The 22,782-nt window shown below is 29.3% G+C and overlaps 3 protein-coding genes across 5 annotated transcripts; 2 read left to right on the top strand and 1 right to left on the bottom strand.

Annotated features, from left to right (window-relative positions):
• Positions 1 to 7,415: 7,415 nt before the first annotated feature.
• On the top strand, positions 7,416 to 10,314 carry LOC113873138 (protein SCO1 homolog 2, mitochondrial). Of its 3 annotated transcripts, none has more exons than XM_027511133.1 (7): positions 7,416 to 7,642; positions 7,768 to 7,903; positions 8,034 to 8,109; positions 9,263 to 9,466; positions 9,559 to 9,648; positions 9,795 to 9,927; positions 10,006 to 10,301. In XM_027511133.1, the coding sequence occupies exons 1-7, from the start codon at positions 7,569 to 7,571 to the stop codon at positions 10,112 to 10,114; spliced, it is 822 nt and encodes a 273-aa protein (XP_027366934.1). In that variant the 5' UTR covers positions 7,416 to 7,568; the 3' UTR covers positions 10,115 to 10,301. The 3 variants fall into 3 exon arrangements, with proteins under 3 accessions (XP_027366934.1, XP_027366936.1, XP_027366935.1); XM_027511135.1 differs by having other exon boundaries at positions 7,416 to 7,644; positions 7,770 to 7,889; XM_027511134.1 differs by having other exon boundaries at positions 7,416 to 7,644; positions 7,770 to 7,903; positions 9,263 to 10,314.
• Positions 10,315 to 14,929: 4,615 nt separating this feature from the next.
• LOC113871570 lies at positions 14,930 to 15,382 on the top strand. The gene has a single exon (XM_027508660.1). The coding sequence runs from the start codon at positions 14,930 to 14,932 to the stop codon at positions 15,380 to 15,382; it is 453 nt and encodes a 150-aa protein (XP_027364461.1).
• Positions 15,383 to 16,575: 1,193 nt separating this feature from the next.
• Positions 16,576 to 22,360, bottom strand: LOC113872878 (ribosome biogenesis protein TSR3 homolog). Its single transcript, XM_027510750.1, has 10 exons — positions 22,200 to 22,360; positions 22,082 to 22,110; positions 21,929 to 21,990; positions 21,534 to 21,599; positions 20,509 to 20,549; positions 19,835 to 19,971; positions 19,493 to 19,583; positions 19,009 to 19,080; positions 17,919 to 18,031; positions 16,576 to 17,043 (listed from the first exon to the last, which is right to left on the bottom strand). The coding sequence occupies exons 1-10, from the start codon at positions 22,268 to 22,270 to the stop codon at positions 16,922 to 16,924; spliced, it is 804 nt and encodes a 267-aa protein (XP_027366551.1). The 5' UTR covers positions 22,271 to 22,360; the 3' UTR covers positions 16,576 to 16,921.
• Between the last annotated feature and the right edge of the window lie 422 nt (positions 22,361 to 22,782).

Below are 22,782 nucleotides of genomic sequence, written 5' to 3'. Positions count from 1 at the left end.
TTTTCCCTCATTAACCTTATTAGACCTTTCTTTTGGGGTACGCTAAACTATTCCTATTTTATTTTATTCAAATGCTTCCTGTATTAACGATGTTCTCGACATTTTTGGATATTTAGGCTTAGATAAGTAATTGTAATTGGCAGAAAATAGAAGAAAATTTTAAGTGGTGGAAAATGAAGGAGCAGAGAAGTAGGAGGCATGACTGAGTCAAAGCCTCAAAGGCTCCTCACAAGTCAACGTAGTGGGTGTGGTGTGGCCTTGACTCGTGACTCGTGACTCGTGTGGTCCAACCGTTTGGGTATGGTCAGTCATGGTATATAGTGTATTGCACTAAATAAAATGCTCCCCCCTCCTTTTGGTAACTAAAATGTTCATATTCTAGGCATCAAAAACTAAAATGTTAAAATAAGTTTCATTTTTCTACCTGTTATACTTATAAATTTTCTTAATTATTAAATAATTTTGTTAAATAAATCTTATGGTTTTAAAAATAAACATATAATAATTTAAACACACTAATTTTTATATTATTATCTAATTATACATTATCATATAAAAATTTATTACTTTCCGCAATAAAGTTTTATTTATTAACAAATAAAAAATATCAAATAATAAGATAACTTTCTTTAATATCATATTAATATATATTTTAAATGTTACTTTATAGTAACAGATAATATATTATATTCATATTTAGTATCTTATAATATATTTTAAATTAATGAAATTATTTGTTACTGTGATATATCACACTGAACATATAAATTTATAACATTTATATTAATAAATTTTTATTAAAAAATTATACTAATTAAAAATAATTTAATATTGAGTTCTTGATAAATAATATTTTTCTTAAGTTGAGTAAAGTTTAACAATAAACATGTTAATTTTCAATACATAAGTTGTTTTAAGATAACATTTATTTAGATATAGGAGACATGATGAATAAAGAGACATTTAGATACATAACTTATTTAAATAATTTTTATAATTTTATTTAAATAATAATCTATGTGATAAATTTAGTGAGTAAATTTATAAAAAAAACAAAATAATTTATTTTAATAAATTATATCATAAAATTTATTAAAATTAAATTAAAAAATTATAATTTTTTAAATCAACAATTTATGAAAAGTATAAGCTGTCTTCTAATGGACGGTTGACTTATGTTCATTGGCAATCTACAATTACACAGCCTCCGATGACCCTCTCATTATTTTGATCAGTGGCCATAGAGAAAATAGAAGAAACAAAATTAAGATAGGAGAAAATAGTTTAAAAAATGGTAACCTTTTCTTTTATTGTTTGAAAGAGAAGTAAAAGGAAAAATGGAGTGTGTGCAATGCGACATAGGTTAATAAATAACGGAGGATCCTACGTACGATGCAAAGAAGATGAACAGAGTGAAAAAGAGATAATGAAACTATTAGTGTGACATTATCTACAAACAATCAATTATTTGGATAAAATATAGTAGTGGGTTATTCATGTCAAGCACAGCACATCAGAGATTGTAAATTTTTTATGCATTTGGAGATATAAGTATTTGCAACCCATCTAATATAGTGGCTTATAAATAGCTAAAGAAAATTTATAGCTGTAACACCAACCTTATGAAACTGGTTTCTTTCTTTCTTTCTTTTTTTGGTTCTTTCTTTTTTTGGTGCAAAATGTCATTCACTTGACGGACATGAAGTAGTAATTATTATTCATTCTGTTTTTTGGTCTCATAACAAACAGCACAGAAGGCCCAAATATAAACGTAGGCCGAATCATTGTAAAGCAACCTTTATTTTTGGTCGATAAACCTTATTTGAAAACGAAAGCTCTCATCTATTAACTCTTTATGTAACCTTCCCATATGTACTGCTAAGCAAGCCTGATACTGTTCATCCATCTCTTTTTCTAACTTTTCATTTCATTTTTATTTTTAAAATATAATATTTTTTTTGTAAAATTATACAAAGGAAATAAATAAGTGATAGTTTTTTTATTCTATTCAATTTTTAATATTTTTATTGTTTTTCTTTAAAAATAATTTATGAAGCAATAAAAGAAATACTATTTATGTTGCTTACAACTTTTAAGATAAAAATATCCTTAAAATATAGAAAACATAAAATTTAGATTTTTTTAATTTTTTATTAGACGATAGGTGTAGAAAAGTATAAACATATATAAGAAAGCTTTCTTCAGTTTGATTTAATTTTAACATAACATAAAATCTTGAATATTAAAAAAATATTATGTTAACTTAAAAAAAAAAGATTAGTAGTATTCTCATAGTTTTAAGGTGAACAAATAAAAATCAATATTTGAAACAAATTCAAAGTGTACGACCAACTTATTGAAGAAAATAAGCATTTGATAGTAACAAAAAAAATCAATAATTTAGAAAAGAAAATCATTTAAATAAGGAAAAATAATTGACAGGAAGAAGAATGACACTATCAGCAACACAATTTATTATTTTTATCTTTATATATATATAATATGAGTTTTAGAGAGAAATTTTCTTTCACAACTGCATTAATATTAATATATTAATGCATTTATTTTTACAATAATAAATATTAATAATTTACTTTAAATTTTATTATTAAAAATTGATAATTAATATCTGATTAATGAATAATACTGGAACAAATGAATAAAGATTAATGAGTTTATATATTCGAAAGGTTATGCAACAATAGAATGAATAAGAATTAATATGGGTTTATATATTCAAAATGTGCAACATTGAAAGCAGTTTTAAATTTTAATATTAATGATTTATTATTCTTGTAATGTTTAAGGAAATTTTAAATTTTAATATTAATGTTTATTTTAAATTTTATTATTAGAAACTGATAACTGATCAAATTAATATGAGTTTATATATTTGAAAGGTTATGCATATTACATTTTAAAATGTAACATGGATAGTAGAATGATTTTAATATTGTAAATACAATTACATGGTGCATGATAATTATATGGACAGATGTAAACCCTTTAAAAATGACAAAGAAATTGTATTTTATTTGGTATATACAAAGAAACGTACATGTTATTTGTTTGAAATAATATTCTTCCAAAATAACACCTACAGTTTCAATACTTTCTGAAATACGACCTACAAGGTGAATTGAAAGATAATAATTCAAATCATTCATTTGTGATTTTCTTTTGAGTTTAGAAATAAAAATCAAGTCGACGTGATTTTGGTTGATAAAAAGGTGAAGTTATATTTCTTTAGTCGGAATGCATAAAAATTTCTTATTATTTAATTTAATTCTTTCATCTTCTCTCATTATTTCAGAATTCAAGGATTCATTGTACTATAAAGAAAGATATTATATCACATTATGAAAAATTACTGCATGAAGGCAATGTATATGATGGGATAAAGTTGTATATCAATCATAACATAAAATAGACTATTGATTACAAGAATAAGTATGTTTTTTTAATTATTTTTTATTTATAGAGGCATCATTATGTTCTGTACTATATTTCCTATTTTTGTGACTTATAAGTTATCCAATTTGTAGTATAGAATGAATGTGAATGTGTTGAGATTTTTTCTTAAAACACGACAAGTGTATTGGGTATATTGCAAGTAATAATAGGCGGAGTATTGAGATATCGTCCTCAGCAAGTAATTTAAAATTAATTAAATGTTAAAATATAAATTCATTAAGTTTATACAATAAAATTGATTTATGGTTTTCATAGAAATTGAGTAAAATTATAATGTAAAACAAAGATATAAAATGTAATAAAAATCAAATTAAAGAAACATGGATTGAATTTCATCTCTCTCTATATTCTAGTAATTCAGTAATAAACATAACAATCATTTTTATTGATATTGATGCAAAATACAAAAAACATATATCTCAATTCCTTGAAAATATACTTCTAAGATAATTTATTAAATATTGATTTCTCAAGTAGTTAACAAACTATCCAGCATTATAATTGAGATTTAAAAACAATCAATAACTCAAAATCTATTCCTAGAATGACTAGTTATTGAGTAATCTGCAATACCTTTTCAGATATAGCTTAGATTTGGGCTCAATCAGCTATCACCTAAACAGATTCAAGCATTAAACACAGATTGAAATCACCAAATCAATAAAAATAAAGAAGAGATAACTGTATTTATATAAATTGCTGAGAATACATCAAGTTTAAAGATTTACATTCAATCCCACAAGAGTATTAGCTACTCATTGTAGCCATAGCATAAAAAAAAGAAGTTCAAACGGTATGAAACATGTGAAACTAAGTGTTCCCACTCTATTCCTACACTCTTCGCTGCTTTTCTCTATGTGAAAAATGAAATGGAAAAGTAACTCCTTCTAAAACACAAAAGTCAATTTTTATACCATTCTGGATGAAGCTTCTCTCGTTACAGCAACAACTTCACATTAACAAATATCTCGCTATAGCGAGAGCTGCAAGGAAAGACCATCATAAGCTCATTTTTTTTAACTTCATGCTTTTTGCTTAATGCTTCAAATTTCTTCAATTTTGAGTGATGTTTCTCTTTTGATTCCAAATGCAAAATATATCAAAAAATAATCAAAACGCTTAAATTTGCATTCTTCTCCTCAAATATACAAATAATTATAAAAATTTCAAGTTTAGGAAAAATTTAACTGAAAAATCCAAATACTTAACATGAAAAGTGTCTAAGTCATTACCTAAAATTACCCAATTTATACATTTATCAGAATGATGCAGGCATAAGTCAAGTATTAAGTTAGATGTCTAAGTACTCTTCTGTTTCAATGAAAAATGATTTGCTCTAAGCTCAAAGAATGAGCATACATGAAATAATTGAGACAAATTATGTATGTTTTATATTGATAATAAAGTGAAATGCAAATAATTCTTTTTAAAATCTATAAAAATCATAATTTGAAGTTTCACTTTGAAAAGATTGGATTTGCTGTTGATCTTGTCCAAGTGATTGAAATTAAATATGAGAAGGGATGACAATATGACTCATAATAAGTATTTCAAGAAGCTAAAAGAAAATTGACATAATTTTTTTTGTGAAAATTGTCAGAGGTATATCATTCCTACTCCATGTATAAACATTACTACTTATAAATTATTCAATTTAAAACTAATTTAGTAAATTTTTTAGTGGATTTATCACCAATTATTTTTTCTAAGTTTAAGTTGCATGTTAATGTTATGAATTTCACTGAATCTGTTTCGCTTACAGTATTTGAAATTTCGTTATCGCAGTTAATTGAAAGTTTGTAAATCAATTGAAAACAGAGATGATTGAGGTGGATTGTGTTGATATTGGTTTCATTTAATTTTTTATATTTGTTTTAATCTATAATATTTTTAAAATAGTTTCCTGCTCTTATAAGCAAATGTGAGTAATGAATTTTCTCTTGAGATTGATGCAATGTTATTTAAGTTCTTTATATTTAAAGTTAAAATTACTCAAGCAAATTTAGATGCTAATTGGGTTTCATATAATGTTAAGAGACTTGTTAATAGTATTGATCTAATTGACCAGTTTAAGTCATTGCATGGTATTAAAGTATATTTTTAAAATTATTAATGATTAAAATTAAGGTGTCAAATTTTGTTTTCAAAATAAAACAACTAAATCTTGTATATTAGTGGAATGATGATGACAGTAACTTAGAAGATTAAGAGGATATTTTGTCAACTTAAATTGCTAATAATTTGAAAGTTATAATTTGTTTTGAATTTTAATCGTCTTCAAATTTAAATTCCATTTCAATTGATAAATTTACTTACAGTCAAATCTCTACAAAATATTTTTGTATTATGTTTGATGCATGGAGACTTTGAATGAAGGTATTGGCTTAACCATGAGTAATGTTGAAGATGAGCAAATAATTAATATTACAAAGGTAGTAAATGAATTAACTTCAAATGAGTAATAATATTTTAAAAAATATTAGTTTAAATGTTGATTATTATTTAAATTATGTTAAGATCCTCAAATAGTTTTTGTTGAAGTAACCTTACTAGTATATATAAAAGTAGATGAATTTTGAAGAAAAGTTTGCCTTAACAACTGCATTAATATTAACCTATTAATATATTTATTCTTGCTATAATGAATATTAATAGTTTAATTCAAATCAGTTAAATACATCTATCTTTAATTTGCAATTTTGATATATTCTAAAGGTTCAACATTTAAGGGGGGAAAATTTACCTTTACAACTACATTAATATTAACATATTAATGTAATAATAAATATTAATAGTTTAATTCAAATCAGTTAAATGCATTTATCTTTAATTTGTAATTTGATATATTTGAAAGGTACAACATTTAAGGGAGGGGAATTTGCCTTTACAACTACATTAATATTAACATATTAATACATTTATTCTTGCAATAATAAATATTAATAGTTTAATTCAAATTAGTTAAATGCATATATTTTTAATTTGCAGTTTTGATATATTCAAAAATGCAACGTTTAAGGTAATTTTTAATTTAATATTAATGATTTATTATTAGAAATTAATAAATGATTTTAATGTATAAAAATTATGCATGTTACATTTTAAAATGTAACATAGATAATCAAATAATTTTAATATTGTAATACAATTAAATAGTACATGAGAGCTATATAGAGAAATATAAATTATTTAAAAGTGAGAAAAAATTGTATATTATTTAATTTTTATAAGAAAAAATATATATTGTTTGTTTGAAATGATATTAATCTAAAATAGCACCTACTATTTTAATGCTTTTTAAAATATTACGTGAAAAGGTAGATTTAAAGATAATAGTTTGAATCATTTATCAGTGATTTTTTTAAATATTATATTTATTTTTTTTATAGATAATTTTTTTTTTTAAAAATCAAATTTTCTATTTAATATTTTTTATGTTTCTATTATACTAAAGATAATTATTTTAAAACTAAATTATATATATATATATATATATATATATATATATATATATATATATATATATATATATACAAATCTGTTCAACACAGATATATTTACTAGTATACATAAAGAAGAAAGAACCTAAAAATATGAAAATATACATACCATTTATATAATCTAATTATTAAGTTATTTGTTTAAACCAACTAATTTTAAAAACAGGGTTAACCAGAAATGATAGTATTATAATCAAACACCTTTTTTGTTACTGTAAACATAGTTCCAAGCCAATCCAACCAACTACTATTTGTTGATTAATCTGCAAAAAATCGACACAACTCCCATTTAATTATAATTATTTCCCTAAAAAAAGGGTTTCAATCACATTGCTTAACTTGGTCTAATAAAAAAAATTAATAAAAAGTATTTGACCAATACCATATTTTTTGTTGCTGAAGAGTGAGCTATATATGAGTATGACAGAGCAGTTGGATCCATTCAAACAAGGCCCAAAAAAGAGAAATAAAATAAAATATTGAGAAACCAGGGTAACTGAAAGATTAAGCTTGGAGAGTAAGGCGCATGAGATGGGTACCAATATCCCTCTCTACCATTTCAACAGTGTTAGCCATAGCCAATAGCCAATAGTGATGCCCATTCCAAGGTTTATGCTCTTTTCATCCCAACATCGCTCCGTTGGAGAGACCCTCACTCTTCTTTTCAGGTTACTCTTCAAAATCCTCTTTAATTTTTATTTTTCGAGTTTTAATTTTGGGATTTTATTAGTTAATTTCTCTAAACAACATTGAAATAATTATTAATTTGTGATAGTACTTGCTTTTGCCATAGACGTGTTCCCTCCAACACAACTCAATCTGTTAGATATACAAAATTCACGAGACACGGTAAAACAAGACATGATGTGCTACCTGCGGAATCGAGCTCAACCTCTCAAGATTCTCGCTCATGGGGTACTTATGTTGCTGTATGATCCCTTACTCATATCTTTGTCTGTGTGTGTTTCTATAATTCTTGCATTGTTGTGTAACAACTGCATAGTTGTTTAGTTGTTTCAAGTGGATTGAGTTCTCTGTGTTTTTCTTATTTTCCTTCAGCCAGCTGTTGTTCTAGGATTTGCTGGGCTTGCAGCTTTTTTTCACTACAATGATGAAAGGAGAGCAGTTCCAAAAGGTAATTGCAATTTAGTATTCTTGATTGATCTGCTTTCAAGAGTTTTAAGTTCAAATATTTGGTGACAGTTGTTTTTTTTTTTTTTTTTTGGTATCGATAAAATTGAAGGTAGGGTCTTAGAGTATCCGTGATCTGGTGGAGTTCGTTTATTATTATTAGAATTAATTTTTAAAATATGATACCATTGTTCTTAAATCCATTTATACAATTTACAAACTAGCCAAACAGATGGAAAGTAATACTTTGCAATAAGTACATTGAGTGGTAACAATTCTGAGTGAATGTCCAGCTATGATTCTGTTGCTCATTTTTTCACCTGGTTATTTGGCATTGAGTTTTTGGATCATGATAATGTGCCAAATCTACCCTAGTCACTTTAGTGCCATTTGATGATTACTTGTTTGAACACACATTTGGGGAGCATCTTTGCTTAGTTTTTCTAGTCAAAAAGATATGACTAGGTACTTGGTTTCCTTCTATTTAACTTCAAATTTATGTCTCAAAAATAAAATGTTTCTATTTGTTCTTCATATCCATTAGCCAGTTTTCAGTGAGATACTTATGCTTTGTTGACAGTATATTATATATTGTCGGGAAGAAATCATTACAGTAGAATGGAAGGTGCATATCTTAGTCTGTTACATTTTTGCTGTGAGATTTCATGAAGAAGAGTTCATGACATCTTAATTTGTTAACTTGATACTTCCTTTTGCAGATCTGCTTTTGTTTTATTAAATTTTATCTTCCTTTTCTTTTCATGGGTCTTCTTTTTACAAAGTAAGCACTTGTTGGGACTTGAAACTGGAGCTAGGGATAGGTCCAAATTCCATTGCTTTATGACTTGGTTGGAGTTTTATTGCCTAAATTTGATCCTTGACTTGCAAATGTAAAGCACTCAGTTGAGAGGATCAGACCTAGACTTTGAAAGAATCATACATAATCTAATGAATTTTGTCTTTGTTCTGATCCAGAATTATTTGGAATCACTTGTGACTTCTGGGTAAAATGGTTTCCATTTTCATTTTGAAGTTCAGAATTTCCAGTTTTAGGAATCAAATCTTAGCAAGTTATCAGATTACATAAATGTGATCCCAATATAAGTTTGGAAGGATGTTTAATTTTCATGTCCTAATTGCTTTGTTTCTTGGATCAGGTCATCTGGGTAGTGGCCGCGGTGTAAATGTTGTCAATGGACCCATTATTGGGGGTCCATTTACACTAATTAATACAGAGAGACAAACAATTACAGAGCGTAATTTTCTTGGGAATTGGGTCCTTCTATACTTTGGATATACCTCTTCCCCTGATCTCGGGCCTGAGCAAGTCCAAATTATGGCCAAGGCAATTGATATATTAGGTTTGCCACTTCAATGTTCAAGCTCAGCTTACTGTTTTACAAGTTTCTTTTCCTGGGTTAACCTTAACATTATGTATTTTATTTGGGTCAAGAATCAAAACAGAATCTTAATATCTTACCAGTATTTGTTACTATTGATCCTCAACGTGATACTCCCTCACAACTTCGTGCATACCTTAAAGGTTAGATTGTCTCGGTTGGAAAACTGTCATAATTTTTATTTTTGGAACTTTTGGCTTTGGTCGCTTTATGTTATACCCTTACCCTCTCCTCAATGAATTTACCCCATTAACTTTCCTTGTCTCTCTCTTCCTCTGGTGTGCTGTAGAGTTTGACTCGCGAATCATTGGATTAACTGGACCTGTTGCTGCTGTCAGGCAAATGGCACAAGAATATCGTGTTTATTTTAAAAAGGTAGAAGAGGATGGCAATGATTATCTTGTTGATTGTTCCCACAACATGTAAGCCTTTATTTTCTACCCTCATCCATTGTTCTATAGTTTTGTATGGTTTCACTTAAGCTGTGTTAAAAAAATTAGGTATTTGTTGAACCCTAAAATGGAGGTGATGAGATGCTTTGGAGTCGAGTATAATGCAGAGGAGTTGTCAGAAGAGATATGGAAAGAGCTAAACAAAAACCCATCTTGATGCTATAGGCTACCGAATGCAGCCTGATATTACTTCTTCAATCCATGCATCTATTGATCTCTGGCATGATCACAAAATAATTTACTTACGACTAAGTAACTTTGACATTGGAGGATTGGATTTAACGTTGCTTTATTTTCAATTAGACTAACACGGAAAAATATAATGGCAATTTGAGCTTCGTTTCGAGTTTGGAGTTTCGTGGGTATTTTTTGGGTGGCATATTGGATGGAAGTTTTATATAATGGACATTATCACAACCACCTTGTTTTTATTTCATGTTGTAACGTGTCATGGTTGAGGCTCTTGTGATACAAAATTTGTTCCTTTCATTTTATTTGTATTGTGAAGAGGTCAGATGAAATTGCATCATCAAAAGAGCACAATGCGAATACACAATCAGATTGGTTGAAAAATGAAAATGCGATAGCTGGCTGTAATATTTTTATTCTATTTTTTTTTCTTTTTCATTCAGTTGCTTGTTTGATTATAACGAGAACACAAACAAGTAAAACGAAGAGGGCATGTAAGGAAGTATCGTCATTTTTACAATTGTACATATCCTTATCCACCCATGAATGACTCTCTGGGTTCCTGTTATAATCAAACAAGCAACTGAATGAAAAAGAAAAAAAAGTAGAACAAAAATATTATAGCTAACTATTGCATTTTCGTTTTTCAACCAAACTGAATTGTATATTCGCATTGTGCTCTCTTGATGATGCAATTTAATCTGACCTTTTCACAATACAAGCAAAATAAAAGGAACAAATTTTGTATCACAGGAGCTTCAACCGTGACACTTTCACTCTCCCCAGGTTCCAAATTGTTGTGTTTCAATGTTCGATTTCACAAGGTTTGGTTGGACATGTTTAAATTCATTTTATGGAATCTTCATATTCCTTGAATTTTCATTTTTGGACTTGTAATAGACCAAAATATTTAACCAGCCAGCAATCAATCTTATCTCATTAAGCTTAGGAATTAGAAATCATTCGTCATCATCCTAGAATGAAGCATCCTTCATAATAAGCAAAAGGAGAAACAAAACATTAGAAAAATGGGAAAAACCTCGACACACAAAATGTGGTTGTGGCTTTATAAATACAATTTTCTTGCGTTTTGCTCCCGACAATATTTTAGTAAAGGCATCAAACACACCTGAAAACAAGAAGGAAATGTGGCTATTAAGATGCAACTTTTTTGGGAAAAACTTCATCCAATCTCATTCTGACTATAAGGTTCCTCACATGGCAATCCCTGTTATGAACCAAAACCACCAAAGGGACCATCCCAGAGAAACAGCAAAAGGCACGCCCTTAGGATCCCCTGCCGAGTCTTATGTCAACCATGGAAGAAGGGTCCCTAAAGAAGCCATTGGCATTTCTGGTGAGCTTGAAAGCATGATCACCGATCACCTAAAGTCCAATGGAAACAGCACGCTCCTTCGAGCTTCGTCTAGCAACATGATGTTGTTTGGTAATTTAGGTAACTTAAGACAAGGAGGGAGTACCAATTCTCACAACGTTATGGATTACCATGCCAAGCAAATGGAGCAAGACCTTGTTACTAGAGGAAGTGTGGACAAAGGAAGCAAAAAACAAATAAGTTCTCTACGCAGGGTTTGTGTCTACTAGAATGGATCCTGAGCAGTTGAAGATAATGGGCAATGAGGATTATAAGAATGGAAGATTTGAAGAAGACTTGGCTCTTTATGAAGCAGCAATTGCAATTGACCCAGATATAGCTTCCTATAGGAGCAGCAAAAGTGCATCATTAACAGCTCTTGGAAGGCTTCTAGAAGCTGCGTTTGAATGCAGAGAAGCCATTCGAATAGAGCCTCATTATCAAAGAGCTCGTCTACGATTGGGAAACCTGAACATGAGGTAGCTCTATGTGCTAAACCTTTACAAGAATAAAAAGATTGATTGCAGAATATAATACTCCTTCCTACTTGTTTATTTTTCTTTCTTTTCAGTGTTGCCACTACTTGTTAATTTGTTACTTTGTTCTTGCCTTCAGATTAGGAGTTACAGATAAGGCCCTTTATCATTATAACAAACAAGCAGAAGCAGAGGCTGACCCATATGAGATTGCTAAAGTACATCAAATTCAGTTACATTCAAACAAGTGCACCGAGGCACGTAGGTTAAGAGATTGGATTACCCTCATTAAAAATCAAAATAGAAATAAACAAGCTTTATATTTTCATTATTAAAATGAGTTTGGTTTCTTATTCTAAATCATCATTTAAATTTTAAAAAAATAAATTTTTAATTTTTTTACAATAATTATTAATAAGAGTTAAAGAATAAACACTTTATCATGTGATTTTTTTTTTTACAAAGTTCAATTTTTATCTCTGACTAATTATATGGTGTTGTTTATGAATTTAAAAAATGTGAAATATTTTGATTTTAGATAAAAAAATTATTCATAAAAAAATCAATGTTGTCTATAAAATAAATTTTAAAAACATTTAACATGATATGTGAATTTCTAATTTAATATTAGTTTTTATTACTTCAATTTAAACCATATTTCACCATTTAATTTGAATGTTATAACATTCAACAATATTAAAACCTTCATTTCTTGAAAACAATTTAAATAACCTTCGAAATAAAGATGTTATTTATTATGTATATTATGTTTTTCCTGATATAGTGTTTCATACTTCTATTTTAAACTATCATTTCCTCTTGTATTAGAACATAATCAATTGTCCTTGTATTTTCTTTCTTTTCGATTTTTACAACTTTTTATACCAATTCCATTTAAAATATATCCAATTTATTTTGTCAAATTTTTATATATTCTTTTACCCACACAAATCTACTCTTTCTTTAAAATTATATCCAACTCACTTTTTTTTTCAAGTTTCATGTTTAAAATCATTAAATGAATTATGTATGTATTTTTATATATAATTCTAAGTTTTTTTTACTTATTCTTTAAAAAATTTATATTAATTCATTATATATATATATATATATATATATATATATATAATTTTACATGCTTTTATTAAATGTTTTCCATTTTCAACTTATATTTTGTCTTAAATCTAAATACATTTATATAATGCATAAAAATTCTCACTACTTAAAAATGAACTAATTTGGTATATTATACAGTAAAGCTTAAAATAAGTTGGTGTTTGAAACATGATTTGTAATCTTATTTTTTATATTTCTTCCTCTAATAATTTTGGAGAACGTGATTTAGTTTACTGAAACAATATTGATAATGATATTTTTTTTTCATAAAATCTGCCTATAAGTTAATTTTTAATTATAATTCTACTTTTGTTGGATGGTGTAATCTCTTTAAATTAATTTAGAATTGAAATGCTCCTACTAAGGTTATTTTATTCTAGTGAAAGATTTCTCATAATAAGTTGATAACTAATGCAGAAGGAATAAGAAAGGTATGTCTAGTTACTCTATCTCTTTATACGTGAAAAAAAAACCTTAAAACTATAATTTATGTCTTCTGTATATGTTGTTTTGCTCTGATAAGGAACATTTTATTTTATTTTCTAATTGAGTTTATTTCTTTAGCTCTGACATATTTGATTGATTGGTTTACAATCTATCAAAATATACTAATAATAAATATCATGATTGGAATAAGTTATTTGAAATATGTGGAATAATAGGAATGTTGCTTTTTTCTAGAATTCTTCCTCCCGATTTGATGCCCTTATTCACAAAAATTTCTCTAATTTTGATTATTTTAAAATATGTTGCAGGAAAAAATCATTGGTTATGTCTAACATTACTTATATCCTTTGTTTAATTAAGTGTTCCTCCTCCTTCTCAAGAGTTAAAGATTAATGATCATGACTCTAGTTCTTACAATCATTATGCAGCTGATTGTGGAAGTCTTATTTGAGATTTCAAAGGACATTTGGTTGCTAGTTTCTACAATAGTTTGGATGTCTACTCCGTTCTTGTTGCTGAGTTATAGATAAAAAACATTTCATTCATTTGGATTGAAAGTAATTTCAAAGAAGTTATATTTTTAATTTTAACAATTCAAAATTATAATCATCACTTATATTCTCTAGTTTAGGATATTAGACTTTCACTTAAAAGTGTTAATTTTATTAGATTTAGTAATGTTTGTAGAGAGATCCATTAAAGTGTCATTAGACTTACAAAATTAAGTCTTAAGATGTGGTGTTTTTTTACATGTTTTAATAAGATTCACTTTAATATTTGTTATTTGTTAAATATGGATATTTTAAATATTTGGAACCCTAAGAAAGGTTTGTAATTTGTTTGCTCTTGGGCCTTAGCCCCTGTTGGTATAAATCTCATTTTCCCTTATTCTTGTAAATGAAAACGATGTGGCATATGGTCAAATATGATGAATGAATGCCGTAATTTGGAAGGTTTTGCCTTGCAAGTCGCAAGGACTACATTTTCTCGGATGCGTATCTAATTTGTTCGTGTGTTGTGGTGACACCGTCATACACGCCTCAAATTTTCAGTTTTCACACCCATTGGTAAAATGTTTTGACCATTCTGGCACGTGCGGATAAAATGTTCATAGAATTTAGGCACTTTGAAACGCGTGTCCTCTACGCCATTGCTTCCCAAAAGATACATAACCTGAAACCTGAAACCTGAAACCATACATTATAAATTTGTTTTTTTTATCGATATATTATTTTTGGTTTCAGGTTAGGTATCTTAATGGCCAAGTTGGTCACATGACATCAATCAATAACAGAAATTGAACACCAACACAAACATATAACACAACACAAGCCAGTAGAAATTGAAAACCAAGGCTTCGTAGCCAAAAATGAAGGGTCTTCCGTGCCTTGTTAATACACACTACAAGCTCAACTCCTGTCTTCCTTTTAGCAAAGCCAATTTGAGTTGTTATGTGAACGTGGGCAAGGTGAGGAACTTGGGCTTCAAGGTGGACAAGAGTTTTTGGTCAAGCCATGCTTCGTGTTTGGTTCATCAGAGAAAGGATAATAATGGGTTTGTGGTAGAAAGTGGAAGGTGGAGTTCGGTGGAAGAGTTGGAGAGAGAGGTTGAAGCTGAAATGAAGACCCAAAAAGATGAAAGGTTTAGGCATAAGTGTGGAGAAGAAAAGGGTGTGGTTGAGATGTTGGTGTGTTTGGAGATGGAGGCAATTATGGGTGAGGATGTGGGAAAACACCCTATGGATTACAACCGAAGGGCTCACATATTTGATACAAGCTCTAGAGTCTTCCAAGCTCTTAAGGAGCTCAATAGTCATGCATGATGTTCTTTCTCAACAATAGCTAGTAACTAGTAACTACTACTATTTTGTTTTTGTTGAAAATGAAATAAACCTATCAAGAGAAAAAACGACCAATTGTATCTTTGAATAATGATTGTTTTGTGCTACATTACCGTGTAGACATACGATTATGTCATAGTACTTCTGTTCTTTTTGTGGTTGCTAAGCCTATTTCGACTTCTAAATGTGATTTTGCTGCATTTTCATTTCATCCACCGTGAATACTAGGTAGATTCCGAGTCTGAATTATTGCTTTGTATTCCTCGCTAGATACTGGACCTCCGATTCCAGTTTCCCTACTTTCTAAGATTGATGGAAGTTTACAAATAGATTTTGTCTATGTTACCTTTCGAGATAAATAAAAGAAAATAATAGATTATATTAAAATGGTATAAGTTTTTTATTTAACTTTTTATAAACAAAATATTATTAATTCATCTAAAATGAATTATTTATCTTCTGAAATAATTAAGGCAAATCCTGGTTAACAAGGATATTATTAATAAAGGTTTGTTTTGAATTATTAAAAATAGATTAAAAATTAAATTCTAGCGTGATTTTTGGATTCGTGGTTTTTTACTTAGCTTAGTGTGCCAATTTTGTTATTCTTAAGTATTTAATTAATCTTACTTGTTTTGATAAAATACTCACTAAAATTGAGATAAAATTAAATTTAATGTTCTCAAATAAATTTTTGATCTTATTGTAAATACTATTTTTAATTTTAATAAGATAAATTATATTTAAATTAGAGGGGAATAATTCATAATTTAAGTCCTTTTAGCAGTGAAGAATATATTTTTAACTCCTATGGGTGAGTAAGCAATATTAATGTTCATAGTTATAATTGTGTAATAAAGAGGCGCACTCAAAGTATATTAAAAAATGTCATTATAATTGTTTTGTAAGTTATACAGGATATATCCCATTTTTCTCATTCTTTTCCTCTAAATTTAGGTTGTAAAACCAATAGAACTTTCTGATTCAGTGTTTAAAACATTTTCCAATAGCATTAGTTTGTTCATGGGAAAGTGAAATTTTACTGTACAATTTCTTGTACACATTTCAACCACATGCAACGTATATATTTGCCCATCATTTATATATTAATAATATACTTTGACATAAGGTTTTCATCTATTTATCTATAATTTGAATATTTATCGTGTAATTTAAATACTAATGTATTTTCAATTTTTATTTCTGTTGTAAAATTTAGAGCAGCAGGATAGAACTCTTGCAGCCTGCACACTAGAAACTACGATGATGAAAAATCACACATTCAGAACCTAATGAGAAAATGTATACCTTACTACCTGCTAAAACTCGATAACGTGTTCCTATTTAAATATTTTATAAATGGAAATAGAAGATAGAATTAGGAACTATGCGCCACCCGATGATAATAATACACATCTTTGTTAACCGAAAAAGCTTTGCCACTAAGCAATTATGCATTACTAACATCTCCAAATTACTTTGGCTTGAGAAAATATCTTGCGCTAGATATTTAAGACTCGTTTACTCACTCTCCTCATCGCTATTGACTATGTGCAAATGATTCATGTTCTTTTCAAGAGGCGGAAGCCCATCTTCAGAATCGGAAGAGTTTTGAATTTTATCCTCACTTTCAAGTGTCGCAACTGTTCATGCAACAGTAGAAAATAGAAAAACATGTTAGGATAAATTCTCAATATATTAGAGGTATATATAAGTAACAATCTTTTCTTTGTGACACAATAAAATTCAGCACCTGAAGTATACTTAAAACAAATCTGAAGCATATTCATGGCTTTATGTGCCACTTTTGAAGAACCAATAATAACTACACATTGACAACTGACAAGATATAGCTTTCTGCTCAATCTGCCTTTAAAAAGTTGATATTATGCAACACCCGTACAGAACAAAATTCAGAAAAATGAGAGATAATGGAGGAGTAAAAGGTTAAGACCACAGGGGACATGTATGCATTAGCGATACCATTAGTTCTCACATTTGGATCAACCAAAGTAGATCCACGGCATACCTTCCTTGCTAAATACACAGATACTAGAGTATGTTAAACAAATAAGAGTAAAAGGCTAAGAAAAACTGCCAAACTGAAGCGGAAGGTAAAAGAAAGGCAGCCTAGTGCCTAATGTACAAGGCTGCCACAACCAGAGAGGCTGTTTCCAAAAAGTACAGCTCAAGTCACAACCCAAGTAACCTTACAGTCGTGCCAAAGCAGCAACCCACATGAAAAAGATAAAAACAGCCAGAAAAATTAAATATTAAATTCAAGTCTCAATAAAGGCACTTCATTACATAAGGCTTCTACTACTATGTGATCTGGAGAGTCAGATGTACACAGCCTTATCCCATGGGTGGAAGGCTGTTTCCATGACTAGAAAGAACTCATGACCACAACAGGTTAAGGGAACAAGATTATTATTGCACGGAGGTTTACCCTCTATGGGAGATTAATTAGTTAAGCTCTCCAATGTATACAAAAAACAGATATTAAATCAATACATACCTTCATTATCAGTAGGAGCCCTTCGAATCTGACTCTCCTGAGACAGCCATGCATTTTGAACAGAAATAATATCAGCGCTATTTTGGCAATTGGAGTAGGCCTTCAGTAATTCCCTGCCTTGATTAATAGAAAGTTGTGAATATAGAAAAGTCTATGAAGTCACATGTAGTTGATAATGAAATTAATGGAATCATGTTAGTTATGTATCTCATGGAAACAAAACAATTAGAATGAATTTGTATTTCCTTACAAATCCCTTGAATTCACTGTAGTATATTATATAGAAACAAGAATAATCAAGGAACTAATTATAGCTTGAATGCAATCAATGGCAAGAATAATCAAAGAACTAATTAGCAGCAAATGACATGCTAGTTTACATCCTAATAATCACAGCCAAGCAGTACTGTTAGAAACCCAGATTAGAAAATAGAGGGAAGAAAAGAAGATTATTTTTCATGATTGCAAAAGAACAGAACAAAGGCTATAGATCTCTCCTCCAAGGTTTTCCCCTCAACAAATGGTTTCCCTTTTCACCCAGCGCTAATCCTCAGTTTACAATTGATGAAATACAGAATGACATCCCTTCCCTCACACCCTCCTAATTTATATTTAACCCCTCTAACTAACTAACACTCTAACTGTTGCTGACTATCTTTCCCTCCTCCTAACAAGTATTCACACATGCATAATCAATTCTAACACTTTACACAGTTAAAATAATTGATGAAACGGATATCCCAAATTACTTTTTACAAAAAATCTGTTCAAGGTTACATAGAAAGACAGGTTTTATAGTAGTATTCATGTGCAAGTCATGCCCACCTAAGTATTACACTCAGCTTAAAAGGGATGACATAAGCTTCAGAAAGGACAAAGAGACAACTACGTTGTAAGTTAAGGATAATATTTTTAGAATCAAATTCCAGGGTTTGAAAGAAATCAAGAGAAGCTCTGAGTACCCTGTTGCTTTTCTCATTTGATGAGAGGGGAAAAATAAATGCCATGTTGATGTTTTAAACTTTTGCCCTCATAAGTATCAGAAGTGAAAATAATCTCATTAACAAAATCATATAAATGAATATCATACCCATTAAGAGACATAAAAGCGTGACCCCATTTGAACTTGCCAAGCAATAAATTTGCTGTTTCTTCTTCCCCACTGCAAAATCACACCAAAGAACCTAAACCATATAGAATTGCAAAACGGATAACCTTCTATATTATAAATTTAATATTTACCAGATCAAAATAAACTACAAAGCAAGTTAACAGTAAATTATACGTGCTGCAAACTGCAAAGTCAATTAGTTCAGACCTAATTTTTTTATTTGAATGTTTGTAATGGTTCCATTTACAAACAGCATCGGAGATAGCACCATCATGTACATCTCTAGCAATGGTAGTCTAGTAGCAAATGAGCCAAAATAAAAACATTCCAGATACCAAACTTCAGTTACAATTTCTTTTATTTTTTGGGGGGTGAAGGATGTTGAATAAATTATAGAACATGCCAAACAAAGAAAAAAAAAATATCATCCATCCATCCACCATAGACAAGGCCATTTTGGTACCATATTGTCAAAGCAGCAGATAATGCCTCTACACAAGACAGCTGACATGGCCGACCATAATTTACTGGATTTGCTGCTACAAGCCATGGCACTGCAATAAAAAGAAAATATTATGAACTAATTATTACATTCTGTGTCAATAGAAGCAACCTTAAAACAAGGCAAAAATATTAAATTACTATAAAGATTTTTTAAGCATCACGGACAACTGTGATAGTACTTGAGTGAAGCATGGGCGTTTTCATACACTAATATATTTGAACACTGTATAAACAAACAAGCATGTAAAATGAAGAATATAAAACAATTTTAAAATATTCTTGTCAGTGGCAAAGTTCATACAGAGGCGAGGAGCAGTACAGCGCAGCCTCACGAAAGGCACTTCATCTAAGCGTGCCCATGAACAATCCACAACAGCCAATCCTTTCTTTTGGATTAAAGAGTGATCTTCTCTTGACACACATTGATTTCCAACAGGACTGTCAAAATAGAATTACAATAAATCAGTAATCACTATTTGGTGAACACAGAAGCTTGCATTATATACTACTTAACAGTCAAAAGAGAATGCAATGTTATAAGGGACTAATAACTGCTACAAGTGCATTAACAACACTACTAATGAAGACTCATATATGGGATAAACCCAGCTTCCTACAGTTCAATCAAGCTCCTCTGCCAGTCTAATAGCCAAAATAAATGACTGCTTTCAATGATTGATTCCAATCATTTATTATCTGACAAAAGCACAATAACTAAATACTAAATTTAGGGCAGCGGCAACTTTGACAAAGCAAATTATATGGAAAGGAAAAGATAGGTTAATAACCACACGACTAATAGAGGCAGAACCCAAGAGCATTTCCTACAGTTCTAATCCATGCCCAAATAACTAGTTGATAAAATTCTTGAACCAGTTGAAATGTTATGTAATATCAAGGTAAAACCGTATTCAGGAAAAAGTAACATATTCTTCAGACATAAAGTGTGAAGAAAGATAGTTTCCAACCAAGTACCTTAAAACAATGCCCCCAAAACCATTACTCACACGTAACTCCTGTATAAAACCAAACAAATCAAGATTATTGACATATTAACCATTTTTAAATAATGGAATTATACCTTCAGAGTACTGCATCAACCATAACAATGTGGAGCTAATGCAGTGTGTTTTTTTTTTTTTTGTTTACAAAATATGCACACACACACACAGAAGAATTGGCTTACACCAGTGTAAGACTTCATACCCTCACCATTCATTAACTTTAATTGTTAGTCTTACAAGAATTAAGCAACAATAAGAATATGATCAAATGGTTCTTATTCAGTTTATTTAAGTTTCGTCCGCAGATGCTTGGATATTTTGATGGACCAATAAGGCAGGTAATTACCACAGATCAACGTACTTGGGGCATTATGAAAAAAATTCTAGATCTCTACTCACTCAGTAATTTAAGAAAAAACTTCTCTTTCAAGTTTTTTTGCCATCAATGTTTCTCCCTATTTTAAAGTCAGAATTCTAAAAGGATAGTTCATCTTAGTGAAGTTATATTTTAGGAAATGCTTCTATATTTCAATCATGATATGGTCTTCCTCTTTTACTATATCACCTTGATCCTTTCAAGAATCTCTAGTGCAATATTCCATTTGGAGCTTTCAGATATACCAGGATATGTCCATCAAAAGAACTTCAAATAAAGTGCCAAATACAGGGATTCAATATCTAATATGATCTTCCAACATTATGCAACTAACTTCAAGCAACAACTTTTCTGCCACCCCTAGCATTTATAATCGTTTTGCCTTTGATTTGAGAATTATCCTTTTATAAATTGTCAATTATTTTAAGTGCCAATGAAAAAGCTAACCAAATCATGACAATGACACTTAACAGTTAACATCTAATTAACTCAGATACAAGATATATGCATGCATACTTATATATTTATGTTTATGCTTATATATGTAAATATATGTATATATGCCTGATTATATGCAAAAAGTAATCAGAGAATAAAGAAAAAAGAGAACAAATATTTACTTTTAGCAAGCCCAGTCTGGAAAGCTTGCGTCCTGTGCAACGTTTGGCATCGCATTGCCCGAAATCCTGAGTAAACATCAGCAGAAACCAATTACATCCAAAATACAAAATTACATTACATGGCATGCAAATCTTATATCTGAATTCAGTGATGACATTTATAATTGCATAAAGTCATCAGTATCACCCTCTGATGTGTACCATGTTCCCATTCAAACAAACATTGAAGCGTTTTGAGTTTACACAGAAATTCAAATATTTTGCGAAAAATAAAAATAAAAATGCACTAGCCTTCGTCAATATCTTTTTTTTTTTTTCCCCAATGACAAATAATAAATAATGGATAGCAATAAATCCCAGTTAAATTAAAAATATTAAAAGGATTATATGCATACCCACATTGCAAGCTTTATTTTAGGTTCCGTGAGCTCCACCTCCTCTTCACCCTCACCAGCTTCTGCAGTTAGAAACAGGATGATGCAGAGAAAAAAAAATAAGTATGAAACATGTAAGGAAATTGAAGAGAAGAGGGAGCAATCGAGGAGCACCTGTAACAGAGCTTTGAGAATCGTCCTCTCTGAAGTAGAATTACATAGCGTAAATAGGAAATCAAAAGAAAAACAAAACTAAAATCGAAAGAGTTGATAGTGTTGGGAAAAAAGTTACAGTGAGTGTTGGTGGCGTCGACTTGATTGAGCGCGATGAGTTCTGAATTTCCTTTGTCTGTTATTACCCATTTTCTGCGAAAGCGGACGAACCTGAAATCGTTCACAGCTACGGTATCTTGCTCGCTGTTCTGTTCTTAATACTCCCTGCTTTCCCTTTTACATTTGACATTTAGGTTTATATATTTTCTTCGTTTTTCCCCCCTAAAGTACCCAGTGTGGCAGTTCGGTCATTCTAATGAGAGTATCGATATTCGTCATATTAATTTATGAGACTAACTTTGATAATTTAATTAGAATGATCTCTAATATGAATTTTTATATTAATATTATAAAATTTAATATTTTCATTAATATAATAATTTATAATTTCATTAATTCTAAAAATATTATACTATTAATATATTTAAATTAAATTCTTAAAAATTTATATTTTCAATAAAAAATTTAAATTAATAAAATTATAAAAATTGCTCAGAAGTAATTTATAAAAAGACAGTTAATAAAACATTATGTTCCATTTAATTAAAAAAACATGATATTGAATTTTTTTTAATTTAGTTCCAAACTAATTTTAATTTAAT

This window comes from Abrus precatorius, unplaced genomic scaffold (assembly GCF_003935025.1).
Source record: "Abrus precatorius isolate BTA unplaced genomic scaffold, Abrus_2018 Scaffold7, whole genome shotgun sequence".
NCBI classification, from domain to species: domain Eukaryota; kingdom Viridiplantae; phylum Streptophyta; class Magnoliopsida; order Fabales; family Fabaceae; genus Abrus; species Abrus precatorius.
The sequence above is the reverse complement of the archived record's forward strand: the minus strand, read 5'-3'. Positions and strand labels throughout refer to the sequence as shown.

Excerpts from the sequence above, each read along its gene's own strand:
- LOC113873138 (XM_027511133.1), top strand. The coding sequence starts at position 7,569 with ATGCCCATTCCAAGGTTTATGCTCTTTTCATCCCAACATCGCTCCGTT. Across the intron at positions 9,649-9,794 it reads ACTTCGTGCATACCTTAAAG|AGTTTGACTCGCGAATCATT; the intron begins GTTAGATTGTCT and ends GGTGTGCTGTAG. Across the intron at positions 9,928-10,005 it reads GTTGATTGTTCCCACAACAT|GTATTTGTTGAACCCTAAAA; the intron begins GTAAGCCTTTAT and ends TAAAAAAATTAG.
- LOC113871570 (XM_027508660.1), top strand. The coding sequence starts at position 14,930 with ATGAAGGGTCTTCCGTGCCTTGTTAATACACACTACAAGCTCAACTCC.
- LOC113872878 (XM_027510750.1), bottom strand. The coding sequence starts at position 22,270 with ATGGGTAATAACAGACAAAGGAAATTCAGAACTCATCGCGCTCAATCA. Across the intron at positions 20,550-21,533 it reads CCAGACTGGGCTTGCTAAAA|GAGTTACGTGTGAGTAATGG; the intron begins GTAAATATTTGT and ends GGTTTTATACAG. Across the intron at positions 19,584-19,834 it reads CTGTACTGCTCCTCGCCTCT|TGCCATGGCTTGTAGCAGCA; the intron begins GTATGAACTTTG and ends TTTTTATTGCAG.